The 12,019-nt window shown below is 49.6% G+C and overlaps 1 protein-coding gene across 1 annotated transcript in view; it reads left to right on the plus strand.

Moving 5' to 3' along the window:
* The window catches only part of Bend3 (BEN domain containing 3), a 46,053-nt gene extending 38,481 nt beyond the window's left edge, over nt 1-7,572 (plus strand). Inside the window, exon 4 of the mRNA XM_004660608.3 lies at nt 1,994-7,572. Within this exon, the coding sequence (XP_004660665.2) occupies nt 1,994-4,237 (2,244 nt within the window). The 3' untranslated portion in view covers nt 4,238-7,572. The remainder of the gene's footprint in view (nt 1-1,993) is intronic.
* Nucleotides 7,573-12,019: the final 4,447 nt, after the last annotated feature.

A 12,019-nucleotide genomic window follows, 5' to 3' on the forward strand; every position in this document is an offset into this window, starting at 1 on the left:
ACTGGTTTTCAGCTGTGCCTCTAGTAACTGTTCCCTGTATATCTTTTCTACATCACTTATTAATCATGACAGGCACTCCTCCAGTACACCTTGTTGCATAGTAAGAGACTTCTTATGACCTGTCTGTGTGCAGAATGCTAGTTTAAAAGTTTATTTATTTATCTACTTAAGCACAGAGAGGAGAGAATGGGCACGCCAGGCCTTCTAGCCACTGCACATGAACTCTACATGCATGTGCCACTTTGTGCATCTGGCTTTACCTGGGTACTGGGGAATTGAACCATGTCATAAGACTTTGCAGGCAAGTGCCTTAACCTCTAAGCCATCTCTCCAGCCCATACAAAATGCTATTTTAAATGTACGAATAGGTCTGCTCTTTGTGGAGCAAATGCTCCATTTTCAAAATTATTCTTGGGGTGGGGAGATGGCCCAGGGGTTAAAGGGCCCATGGCACGGCCTGCGATGTGCTTAGTTATACTGCCTGCTAGTAATTCTCTTGTAACAAATGGACCTGATGGGTGAGCTAAGCTCCTAAGCCCGTTTTCATCTCTGTCCTTGAGGCTTATTAGAGCCTGTGGTTTACTTTATTTATTTTTGTTTGGTTTGTATATATACATACACACATGCCTTTAATCCCAGCACTCAGGAGGTAGAGGTAGGAGGATTGCTGTGAGTTCAAGGCCACCCTGAGACTCCATAGTGAACCCAGGTCAGCCTGGGCTAGAGTGAGACCCTACCTCGAAAAATTGAAAAACCAAAAATAAATAAATAAATATTTAATTTTATTTATTTATTTGAGAGAGACACCGAAAAAGAGACAGAGGGTGAACGAGTGAGAGAGAGATAAAAATGAGTATGCCAGAGCCTCTAGCCACTGCAAACAAACTCCAAATGCATACCTCCTTGTGCATCAAGCTTACATGGGTTCTGGGGAATTGAACCTGGGTCCTTTGGCTTTTCAGGCAAGTGCCTTAACCGCTAAGCCATCTCTCCAGACTTTTTTTTTTTTTCTTCTTCATGGTAGGGTCTCACTCTAGCCCAGGGTGACCTGGAACTCACATGACCCTCCTACCTCTGCTTCCCCAGTACTGGGATTAAAGGCGAGCACCACTATGCCTAGCTGAGAAATATCTCTTAATGCATCCAAAGTCCAATAACAGGTAGAAATCTGTGAGAAAAGTGTGGAGAGCTTCCCAAATCATGATGAAACTTGTCCTGCGTGAGTGAGGGAGCAACGTGTGCGTACTCCTCCCTGGAACTGTTTCCTCCTAGAACCTTGGTCAAAGGAGGCTGTGAGGTGTGAATGGTGTCGGTGGGTGCTGTAGGACATCGGGACTTCTGGCTGAAGGGGGCTACTGGATCAAACCGACAACTCAGACTGCTGTTTATCATTGCTGCCTTCTGGAATCACTGTGTCTGAGAGCAGAATGAGATGTGCCAGGGAGGTGGCCTGCCTGTGGCTGGGCAGCAGGAGCTCTTCATGTTCCTGCCATCTCTCCTTTGTCCCTGGAGGAGTCCTTACCCAGCCTTGTCAGCTCTTGTGCTTGCCCTTTCAGGCAGGAAGCTTGGTACAGGTGTCCCTCAGGTGTGGGACTGTTCCTGGGGCCAGCCTGAGCCATTTGTGGGAGATGGAGCAGGGTGGTACTAGGATGCCACCGGTGTACTTCTTTTTTCTTTTTCTTAATTATTTTTATTTTTATTTATTTGACAGAGAGAAAGAGAGAGAGAATGGATGCGCCATGGCACGCATGCACCACCTTGTGCAGCTGGCTAATGTGGGTCCTGGGGAATCGAACCTGGGTCTTTTGGCTTTGCATGCAAATGCCTTAACCGCTAAGCCATCCCTCTAGCCCCCACCTGTATATTTCTGGTGGTGCTTTCTTGGATGAGTTGAATGGTTTGTGCCAGGGAAGTATTGCCCTTGGGTCCTCTGTGCTGCCTAGCCTGTCTAGTGGAAGTCAGAGCACCCACCTAACACTGTATTTGTTTCCAGGCACTCCTGGCAGGCATGCGCAGTCGGGAGAACAGCTCCCCCTGCCAGGGCAATGGAGAGCAGATCATCAGAGGCAGAAGTGGGGGCTCTGTTTGGCCTGGTGAAGAGGAGCCCTCCAACGATACCACCACCCCTTCCTACAAGAAGCCTCTCTACGGCATCTCACACAAGATCATGGAGAAGAAGAACCCACCCTCCGGGGACCTGCTCAGCCCCTATGAGCTCTTCGAGAAGGCCAACCCGGGCAACAGTCCCTCCCCCCTGCGGCTGCTAAATGAGACCCAGAAACGAGAATGTGGAGGGGCAGCCAACGACGGGGACCCCAACATCTACTTCCTGATCCAGAAGATGTTCTACATGCTCAACACGCTCACGTCCAACATGTCCCAGCTGCACAGCAAGGTGGACTTGCTCTCGCTGGAGGTGAGCCGCATCAAGAAGCAGGTGAGCCCCTCGGAGCTGGTGGCCAAGTTCCAGCCACCCCCAGAGTACCAGCTCACCTCCGCCGAGCTCAAGCAGATTGTGGAGCAGAGCCTGTCGTGCGGTGACCTGGCCTGTCGCCTGCTGGTGCAGCTCTTCCCCGAGCTCTTCAGCGACGTGGACTTCTCCCGCGGCTGCAGTGCCTGCGGCTTCGCTGCCAAGCGCAAGCTGGAGTCGCTGCACCTGCAGCTCATCCGCAACTACGTGGAGGTCTACTACCCCTCGGTGAAGGACACGGCCGTGTGGCAGGCCGAGTGCCTGCCGCAGCTCAACGACTTCTTCAGTCGCTTCTGGGCGCAGCGGGAGATGGAGGACAGCCAGCCCAGTGGCCAGGTCCCCAGCTTCTTTGAAGCCAACCAGGTGGACACCAGTCACTTCATGGACACCAAGGACCAGGAGGAGGCCCTGTCGGTGGACCGCAGCAGCACCATCGCCTCGGATCACGTGGTGGACACGCAGGACCTCACGGAGTTCCTAGACGAAGCCTCTTCCCCGGGTGAGTTCGCCGTCTTCCTCCTCCACCGGCTGTTCCCGGAGCTCTTTGACCACCGCAAGCTGGGCGAGCAGTACAGCTGCTACGCCGAGGGTGGCAAGCAGGAGCTGGACCCGCAGCGGCTGCAGATCATCCGCAACTACACCGAGATCTACTTCCCGGACATGCAGGAGGAGGAGGCCTGGCTGCAGCAGTGCGCCCAGCGCATCAACGACGAGCTCGAGGGCCTGGGCCCCGAGGCGGGTAGCGAGGGCGAGCCCCCGCGCGACGACTGCTACGACTCTGCCAGCCTGCCCGACGACATCTCCGTGGTCAAGGTGGAGGACGGCCTGGACGGCGAGCGGCCGGGCCGGCGCTCCAAGAAGATCTGGCTGGTGCCCATCGACTTCGACAAGCTGGAGATCCCGCAGCCCGACTTCGAGGTGCCGGGCGCCACGGAGCGGCTGCTGAGCCGCGAGCAGCTGCGGGGCATCTACGAGAGCTCGCTGTCCATCGGCAACTTCGCGTCGCGCCTGCTGGTGCACCTCTTCCCCGAGCTCTTCACGCACGAGAACCTGCGCAAGCAGTACAACTGCAGCGGCTCGCTGGGCAAGAAGCAGCTGGACCCGGCGCGCATCCGCCTCATCCGCCACTACGTGCAGCTGCTCTACCCGCGCGCCAAGAACGACCGCGTGTGGACGCTCGAGTTCGTGGGCAAGCTGGACGAGCGCTGCCGGCGCCGCGACACCGAGCAGCGCCGCTCCTACCAGCAGCAGCGCAAGGTGCACGCGCCGGGCCCCGAGTGCCGCGACCTGGCCGCCTACGCCACCAACCCCGAGCGCTTCCGCGACGAGTTCGAGGGGCCTCCGCTGCCCCCCGAGAGGAGCAGCAAAGACTTCTGCAAGATCCCCCTGGACGAGCTGGTGGTCCCCTCCCCCGACTTCCCCGTGCCGCCCCCCTACCTGCTGTCCGACAAGGAGGTGCGCGAGATCGTGCAGCAGAGCCTGTCCGTGGGCAACTTCGCCGCGCGGCTCCTCGTCAGGCTCTTCCCCGAACTCTTCACCGCCGAGAACCTGCGGCTGCAGTACAACCACTCCGGGGCCTGCAACAAGAAGCAGCTGGACCCCACCCGCCTGAGGCTCATCCGCCACTACGTGGAGGCCGTCTACCCCGTGGAGAAGATGGAGGAGGTGTGGCACTATGAATGTATCCCCAGCATCGACGAGCGGTGTCGCCGCCCCAACAGGAAAAAGTGCGACATCCTCAAGAAAGCCAAGAAAGTGGAGAAGTGACCGGCCTCTTGGCTGCCCAGGACACCGGGACCACCAGAGTCTGAGCCAGGGGCGCCTTTGGGACTGACCGTCACTTCGGAGCACACGTATGGTAACCACAGACAGGCACCTTATGTCAGTGGGGAGTGGCGTCCTACATTTGCACACGTGAACACTCACCCAGCCACAGAAAGAAGCCTTGAATTTGGTCACTTGTGTTCATGACCTTACCCTGTGTTCCCCAATGGCACAGCCAGTTTGAGGGGATCCAAGCTGTGACTGAGATCATAGGCATTAGCAGAGTAAGGTCTCCTCTCCCCAGACAAGCTTTCTCCATCCCTCCCAAATCAAAATGCAAATTCAGAAACTTTTGTTTCTCTACATTTTACATTTCCTTTTTTTAAAAAAAAAAAATTAAAATTAAACCCTTCAAAAAATCATTTTGCTCTTCCCCGGGGCCAGTTTTCAGATGAGGTACTGTAAGATGACTTCTGTTGCTGGGACTTTTAGGATGATTTTAGATTTATGAACTTTTTTTTTTTAGAGGTGCCATGTTCAAGCTTGATGGGTAGTCATAGCTTCAAGTGGCATAGCAATTAGGTTTACTGATCTTATATTTGACATCTGATTTTGAAGCTCCTTAGGTCGCAGTAGAGGGGGTGGCATGGGCATGGTGTGACGTCCTTTCTGAACATGTGGGAGTTTCCCTTCCGCTGTGATGCCCAGGGAGGTTCCATGTGGCTTCTTGGCCAGTGGCCCCTGCCATGTGGGTAGAATGTTGTGCTCACTGTGTAGACGAGAACACTGGATCACGATGAGATGAATGTAGATATATGTGGAAACAGTCCCTAGTGTCTTCACATGAGCTGTGTCCTCCCATGGCCCTGGTCACTTCCCCCTCCTCACGTCCATAGTTGGAGGGGCAGACACATTAGAAACAATGGGTAGGGACATCTGGCTCCCAGTGTGATTCAAGGGTGGGCTTCTTTGGGTTTACCAAGAACTGTTTATTTTCCATGTGGTTATTTGTACAAAGTCTGGGTTCTGGGAGCTGGGCAGTGACTTCCCCAGACCTCAGTGTTAGCTCCTCTCACTGAAGCATTCCAAGTTCCTCCAAGGATGCCCAGGCCTAGGGCCCTTCTGCAGGTAGCGGAATGGCACAGATCATCTTGAATGGAGTTCCCATGTCCCTTCCCAGCTCCACTCAGAACTCAGACCTTCTAGAAGGTTCTGCTGTTGTATCCTGGCCTGTTCCTGGTGTGGAGGTGCACATCTCTTCCATCCCTTCTGCACTGGGGCCAGATGCCTAAGAAGAAAAGGAAACAGTCTAACCCAAATCCAACAAACCACAAACGTGGAAGATGAATTGAACCACCCATGGGAGTCATAAAACCTTTGTAGGAGGGAACAGATTTCCTGACCTAATGGTGTAATATTTTGCAACCTTAAAGTGATGAAATGATAGAAATAATCTATGAATTGTCTTCATACAGCTAAGAAGTTTAGTTCTACTAGCTGTGTGATATAATTTTGTCTGCACACAATGAGCATTTTAAAAATACATAACAGCCAGGCATGGTGGTGGCACATGCCTTTAATCCCAGCCCTCGGGAGGCAGAGGTAGGAGGATCGCTGTGAGTTGGAGGCCACCCTGAGACTACATAGTGAATTCCAGGTCAGCCTGGGCTAGAGTGAGACCCTACCTCAAATAAAAATACATAACAATTTCGAATGATTTCTATCCCTTGTGATTTTCAGATTATTTCTCCTGCAACTGTAGACCTAAATTATTGAAGTTGATGGTTCTAGTCACACATGCATTTCTCCTTACTGAAAACGTGAGTGAGATGAAGGGGACCTCCATTAAAGACAAGTTCATCTTTGTGCCCAGGAGGAGGAGGGCAGCCAGGAACTTCCCTCTTCCTTCTCACTCGGGCCTTTCTCTAATGCCTTAGTCTCTCCACCACACACACACACACTACCCCAAAGACGGCTTCGACTCTCCGCTGACTCCACAGGTTGGGGGGGAGTGGCGTCCCATGGAATTTGTTTTGGTTGTGAGGATTATATCCAACAGGATTCCAAGCCATGTGAAAACTGTCCTGCTTTCTAGTGGAATGTGACCCTGCCACATCAGAAGCACAATCATTTAACTTTTTAGAAAGTCCTGTCTACTCATATTAGAGAAATCCACAGGTTCTAGGAATTAAACATGTCTCTTTGTAAAGTAGAACATGTTAAGTTTTAGGAAACTGTAGTTTGGCAATTTTCCTTTTCCCCAAATCCCACAGAGCCTTTCAGTGAAGAGAGGTGGTACACGCTCTGGTAGCTGTTTCCCGTCTGCCCCCCTGGATTGTATGGCGTTACTCACGACTCCATCCATACAGGTGGCTCCAGTGGGCATTTTTTTACATGAAGCAATATGAGTACAAAATACTTATTTTTTCAGAATTTAATGTTCTGTAAGATCTGTTAGCAGCTCTTTTCCTCCCCATCTTAATTTTTTGGCTTTTCTTGTGTTATGGATATTTTTTTGCCTTGTATCTGGAGGACTAAAGATTAGCACAGACACATTCTAAGTAAAATAGTATGTCACCGTAGGCAGTAGCAGTCATGGTTTTCTGTTAGTAACTTGTTAAAGAATGTATGAAGATAGTCGTGAATGTAGAGAGTTCACATCTGCTTCAGTTCATGTGGCCGTGTCTTTATGACAACAAACTTTTTTGACAGGGAATAAAGTGTCTAATGTCATTAGTGTTCATGTGCCCCTACCCCTTCAGTGTTGGGCCCCAAAACCTTCCATTCCTTTTAAGTTTGGGGAGTGGGGGGTGCATTTTAGCAGCAATCGTTAACCAACCAATGGGGTCTACATAAGTGACCGGATTGGCTGTTTCAATGGTAAGTCACTGGCTTGACCCAGCCACAGTATTCCTGTGGAGATGGCCTCAGTTTCCATCTTTTCCCCCTCCAGGGTTGTTTCTTGCCTGATGGGAAGGGGTCTGGAGACTCCTGGCTGAAGGTCATTGAGCCCTCACCGGGCCTGGCTGTACAGGTGGGCCTCTCTCTCTGCAGTAGAGGTGAGGCTGTTACTGTTGTATGCAAATCCTTGCCTTGTGTAGATCCAGCCTTAATGTTTTTCTGACATCCTAGTAAGAGCAGACCCTGCACAAAGTGGATATCAGAGTTAACTACTGTGAGGAGATAAAATGAGAATAGTTTTACCAAAGATAATGAAATATCATGTCTGAATTGTACCATTGATTTGAGTGCACCCTTAGAAAACTGAATGTAACAAAAACCCAGGACATTTTTGGAAATTGTATGCTCTCTAGCAATTTTGTGTGATTTTTTTATACAAGCACTGTTTTATGAATTATATTAAACATTATAAAAATAGAAAAACTGTGGCTTCCTGTCATCTTATGTCCTTAGGGCCCTGGTCTCTCAGAACGTGCTTTGGTCTGTCTTTTCTGTGCGGGCTCCTCCTTCTCAGTGTCCCGGGTGGTTTATTATAAAAGAAAGGAGAGAGAAAGAATGGGCGTGCCAGGGCCTCCAGCCACTGCACTTTAATTCCAGATGCATGCATCCCCTTGTACATCTGGCTAACGTGGGTCCCTTGGCTTTTCAGGCAAATGCTTTAATACACATGTGTCTGGAGTTCATTTGCAGTGGCTAGGGCCCTTGGCATGCCCACTCTCACTCTCTGGCTCTCTTTCTCTGCCTCTCTCTGTCTCTAATAAATAAAAATAAATCTTAAAAAAATTTCATTTACTGGGCATGGTGGCACACACCTTTAATTCCAGCACTCGGGAGGCAGAGGTAGGAGGATCACCGTGAGTTTGAGGCCACCCTGAGACTACATAGTGAATTCCACGTCAGCCTGAGCTAGAGTGAGACCCTACCTCCAAAAACAAAACAAAACAAAAAATTCATTTCACTCTGTTGCCCTCTCTCTCTGTCTCTCTCTTCTCAAATAAAAGAAAAACTTTAAAAAGAGGGCTGGAGGGATGGCTTAGTGGTTACGGCGTTTGCCTGCCAAAGGATACTGGTTCAATTCCCCAGGACCCACATAAGCCAGTTTCACAAGGAGGTACGTGCGTCTGGAGTTCATTTGCAGTGGCTGGAGGCCCTAGCATGCCCTTTCTCGCAAATAAATAAATAAATAAATATATGTACATGTATATATAAATTTAAGTATACCTTTTTTTTTTGAGGTAAGGTCTCATCTAGCTCAGGCTGACCTGGAATTCACTGTGTAATCTCAGAGTGGCTTTGAACTCACAACAATCCTCCTACCTCTGCCTCCCCAGTGCTGGGATTAAAGGCATGCACCACCATGCCTGGCTCTAAAGTATACCATCTTTAAAAATATTTTTGTTGTTAGCCAGGCGTGGTGGCGCACGCCTTTAATCCCAGCACTCAGGAGGCAGAGGTAGGAGGATTGCCATGAGATCAAGGCCACCCTGAGATGACAAAGTTAATTGCAGGTCAGCCTGGACCAGAGCGAGACCCTACCTCGAAAAAAAACCCAAAAAACAACAACAAAAACATTTTTTTGTTGTTGATTTTTATTTACTCATTTGAGAGTGACAGCAAGAAAGAGGCAGAGCTGGGCGTGGTGGGTCTCAGTCTAGCCCAGGCTGACCTGGAATTCACTATGGAGTCTCAGGGTGGCCTCGAACTCACCGTGATCCTCCTACCTCTTGCCTCCCGAATGCTGGGATTAAAGGCGTGCGCCACCACGCCCGCCTCAGGACAGAGTTTTTCAATTTACAATTCCAGAGAGGAGAGTCCAACATAGCAGGAGCAGCAGATCAAGCCCCGAACAGGGCTGGATAATAAAACCTCAAGCCCCCCACCCCTCCCAGTGATGAATTTCACACAGGAAAGCTGTACCTCAGGAAAATTCCACAATGTTCCCAAACAGTGCCTCCTGCTGGGGATTAAGAAGTCAAGCACGTGAAGAGCCTATGGGTGTCATTTTACATTCAAGAATGGTGGTGGTGCACGGTAGGGGATTGCTGTGAGTTTGAGGCCAGCCTGAGACTCCATAGTGAATTCCAGCTCAGCCTGGGCTAGAGTGAGACCCTACCTTGGAAAAACAAAACAAACAATAAAGGAAGTCTTGGTAGTTAACAGCACAGAACCTGACCTGTTCTGCATAAAGCTGATTTTAAAGATAACCAGGCTGGAGACCTCGGCTCCTCCCTCAGGGAAGGCAGCCAGGCCCTTGCAGGTGGAATGACCTGGGCTCTGGCCTGGGGGACACCTGCGTGACTGCGGACTACACAAAATGCCTGCCCTGGTCTCCCATTAGCTTCCAGCTTTTCTGACATATAACCTTTAATCTTCAGGGGGGGTGTGTTTATTTGTTTGTTTGTTTGTTTTACATTTATTTGCAAGAGAGGAGACAGAGAGAAAGAGAGGGAGAGAGAGAGAGAAAAAAAAAATAGATGCTCCAGCCACCACAAATGAGTCCCAGATGCACATGCCACTTTGTGCATCTGGCTTACATGGGCACTGGGAAATTGAACCTGGGTCCTTAGGCTTTACCAGTAAGGGCCTTTACCACTAAACCATCTCTGCAGTCCCATGACTCTTCACTTTTGACAGGTTGAAGTTTCAACACAGGCAGAGCTGTGTAAGAAGAGACAGACTTCAGTGTGGCAATGGAGGCCTGCTCTGCAGGTAAGTAGTTGGCCTCTATCATTTTAGCCTCACCTTTGAGTTTTGTTTCAAAATTAAGAGTTCAGGGCTGGAGAGATGGCTTATCAGTTAAGGTACTTGACTACCTAAGGACCCAGGTTCGATTCTCCAGGTCCCATGTAAGCCAGATGCACATGGTGGCACATGTGTCTGGAGTTTGTTTGCAGTGGCTGGAGGCCCTGGTGGACCTCTCTCTTTCTGTCTCTCTGTCTTTTTTGGGTTTTTGTTTTTCGTTTTTCAAGGTAGGGTCTCATTCTAGCCCAGACTGACCTGGAATTCACTATGGAGTCTCAGGGTGGCCTTGAACTCATGACAGTCCTCCTACCTCTGCCTCCCAAGTGCTGGGATTAAAGGTGTGCACCACCACGCCTGGCTTTGTCCCTCTGTCTTAAATAAATAATAAATAATAAATCTTAATTTAAAAAAAAAAAAGAGTTCAGGGATTTCTCCTCTAATCCCAGAGAACTATTTCAAGAGGTATCGTCTAATAGTGACTTCTCTCCGTTCAACTCCAGAAATGAGCACAACCCTTCCTGACCTCTACAGCGCAAGTGTCACGTTAGACACACGTTGTCTGCCCTGACTACAGTCCTCGACTCTTCATTTGTCTGACTTGGGGAAAGTTTTGCCACACTTCAGGGTAAAACTCCTGGACAATGTGGTGTTGCACACCTGTAATCCCAGCATTTGGGAAGCTGAGACAGGATGATCATAAATTAGAGGCCAGCCTGGCCTACATAGCAGGAATATTTCAAAGGAGTAATTCTCGGAGGACTTAGGTCCTCTGCCTATGGTGTGTAGGATGAAATGAAGACGCTGCAGGGGGGCATGGCGGCGCACGCGAGTTTGTTTGTGCGCAGGCCCTTGTGTGGGTGTCTACTTTAATCTCAGCTACCTTACTTGGTTGCACTCCACCTTATAACTTTGTTACTGTTTTTTATTCGAGGTACGGTCTCTCTCTAGCCCAGGCTGACCTGTAATTCACTATGTAGTCTCAGGGTGGCCTCAAACTCATGGTGAGTCTCCTGTGTGCTGGGATTAAAGATGTGTGCCACCACGCTCAGCCTCCACATTATTCTTTCAGAGAAAGAGTCTCTCTCCGAACCTAAAGATCGCTGATTTGACTAGACTAGCTCGCCACTGAGCCCCAGGGGCTCCCTGTCTCCACGTCCCCAGTGTTGGGATTACAGGCATGCCCCGTCATGCCTGCGGTTTGCACCTGGGTACTAAGGATCTGAAATCAAGTCCTCCTGCTTGTGTGGCAAGCACTTTACCCACTGAGCCATTTCCCCAGCTCATTCTACACTTTTTACACCTCTATTACACAAGCAAAAACAAGAAAGCTGGCTAATGCCAGGGGCTGAATGAAGTGACGAGGCTACGGGCACGTTGGCATGGTTTTGTTGGGAAGGCGGCCAGCACAGCCATTCTGGCGAGGAAACATGCACTGAGTTGTCTTTAGGGTGGGCACAGGCTGGGACAATGTCCCAAAGTAGGTATGACTGCTGCACTTTGGAGCAGCAATGAGAAGCAAGGGATTAATATACAAATAGTGCCAAGCATGGTGGTATGTGCCTTTAATCTGCAAAGCCTAACAATGTGGTTCAATTCTCGAGTACTCAGGAATAGCAAGATGCACAAAGTGGCACATGCATCTTGAGTTCATTTATAGTGCCTGGAGGTCCTAGTGCACCCATTCTCTCTATATCTTTTCTCTACCTCTCTTTCCTTGCAAATAAAATTTAAAAAGATTTTAAAAAGAAACAAAAAATAAAAATACAATGTCATGGAGGGAGCTTAAAAATCCAGTGAAGGCAGGGTATGGTGGCGCATACTGTAATTTTAGTACTTGGGAGGCAGAGGCAGGAGGATTGCCATGAGTTTGAAGCCAGCCTGACACTACATAGTGAATTCCAGGTCAGCCTGAGCTAGAGTGAGACCCTGCTGAGAAAAAAATTAATTTTTTTATTTCTATTTATTTATTTGAGAGCAGTAGACAGAGAGAGAAAGAGGCAGAGAGAATGGGCACACCAGGGTCTCCAGCCACTGCAAACAAACTCCAGACGCATGTGCCACTTTGTGCATCTGGCTTACATG

Source organism: Jaculus jaculus, chromosome 7 (assembly GCF_020740685.1).
Source record: "Jaculus jaculus isolate mJacJac1 chromosome 7, mJacJac1.mat.Y.cur, whole genome shotgun sequence".
NCBI lineage: Eukaryota > Metazoa > Chordata > Mammalia > Rodentia > Dipodidae > Jaculus > Jaculus jaculus.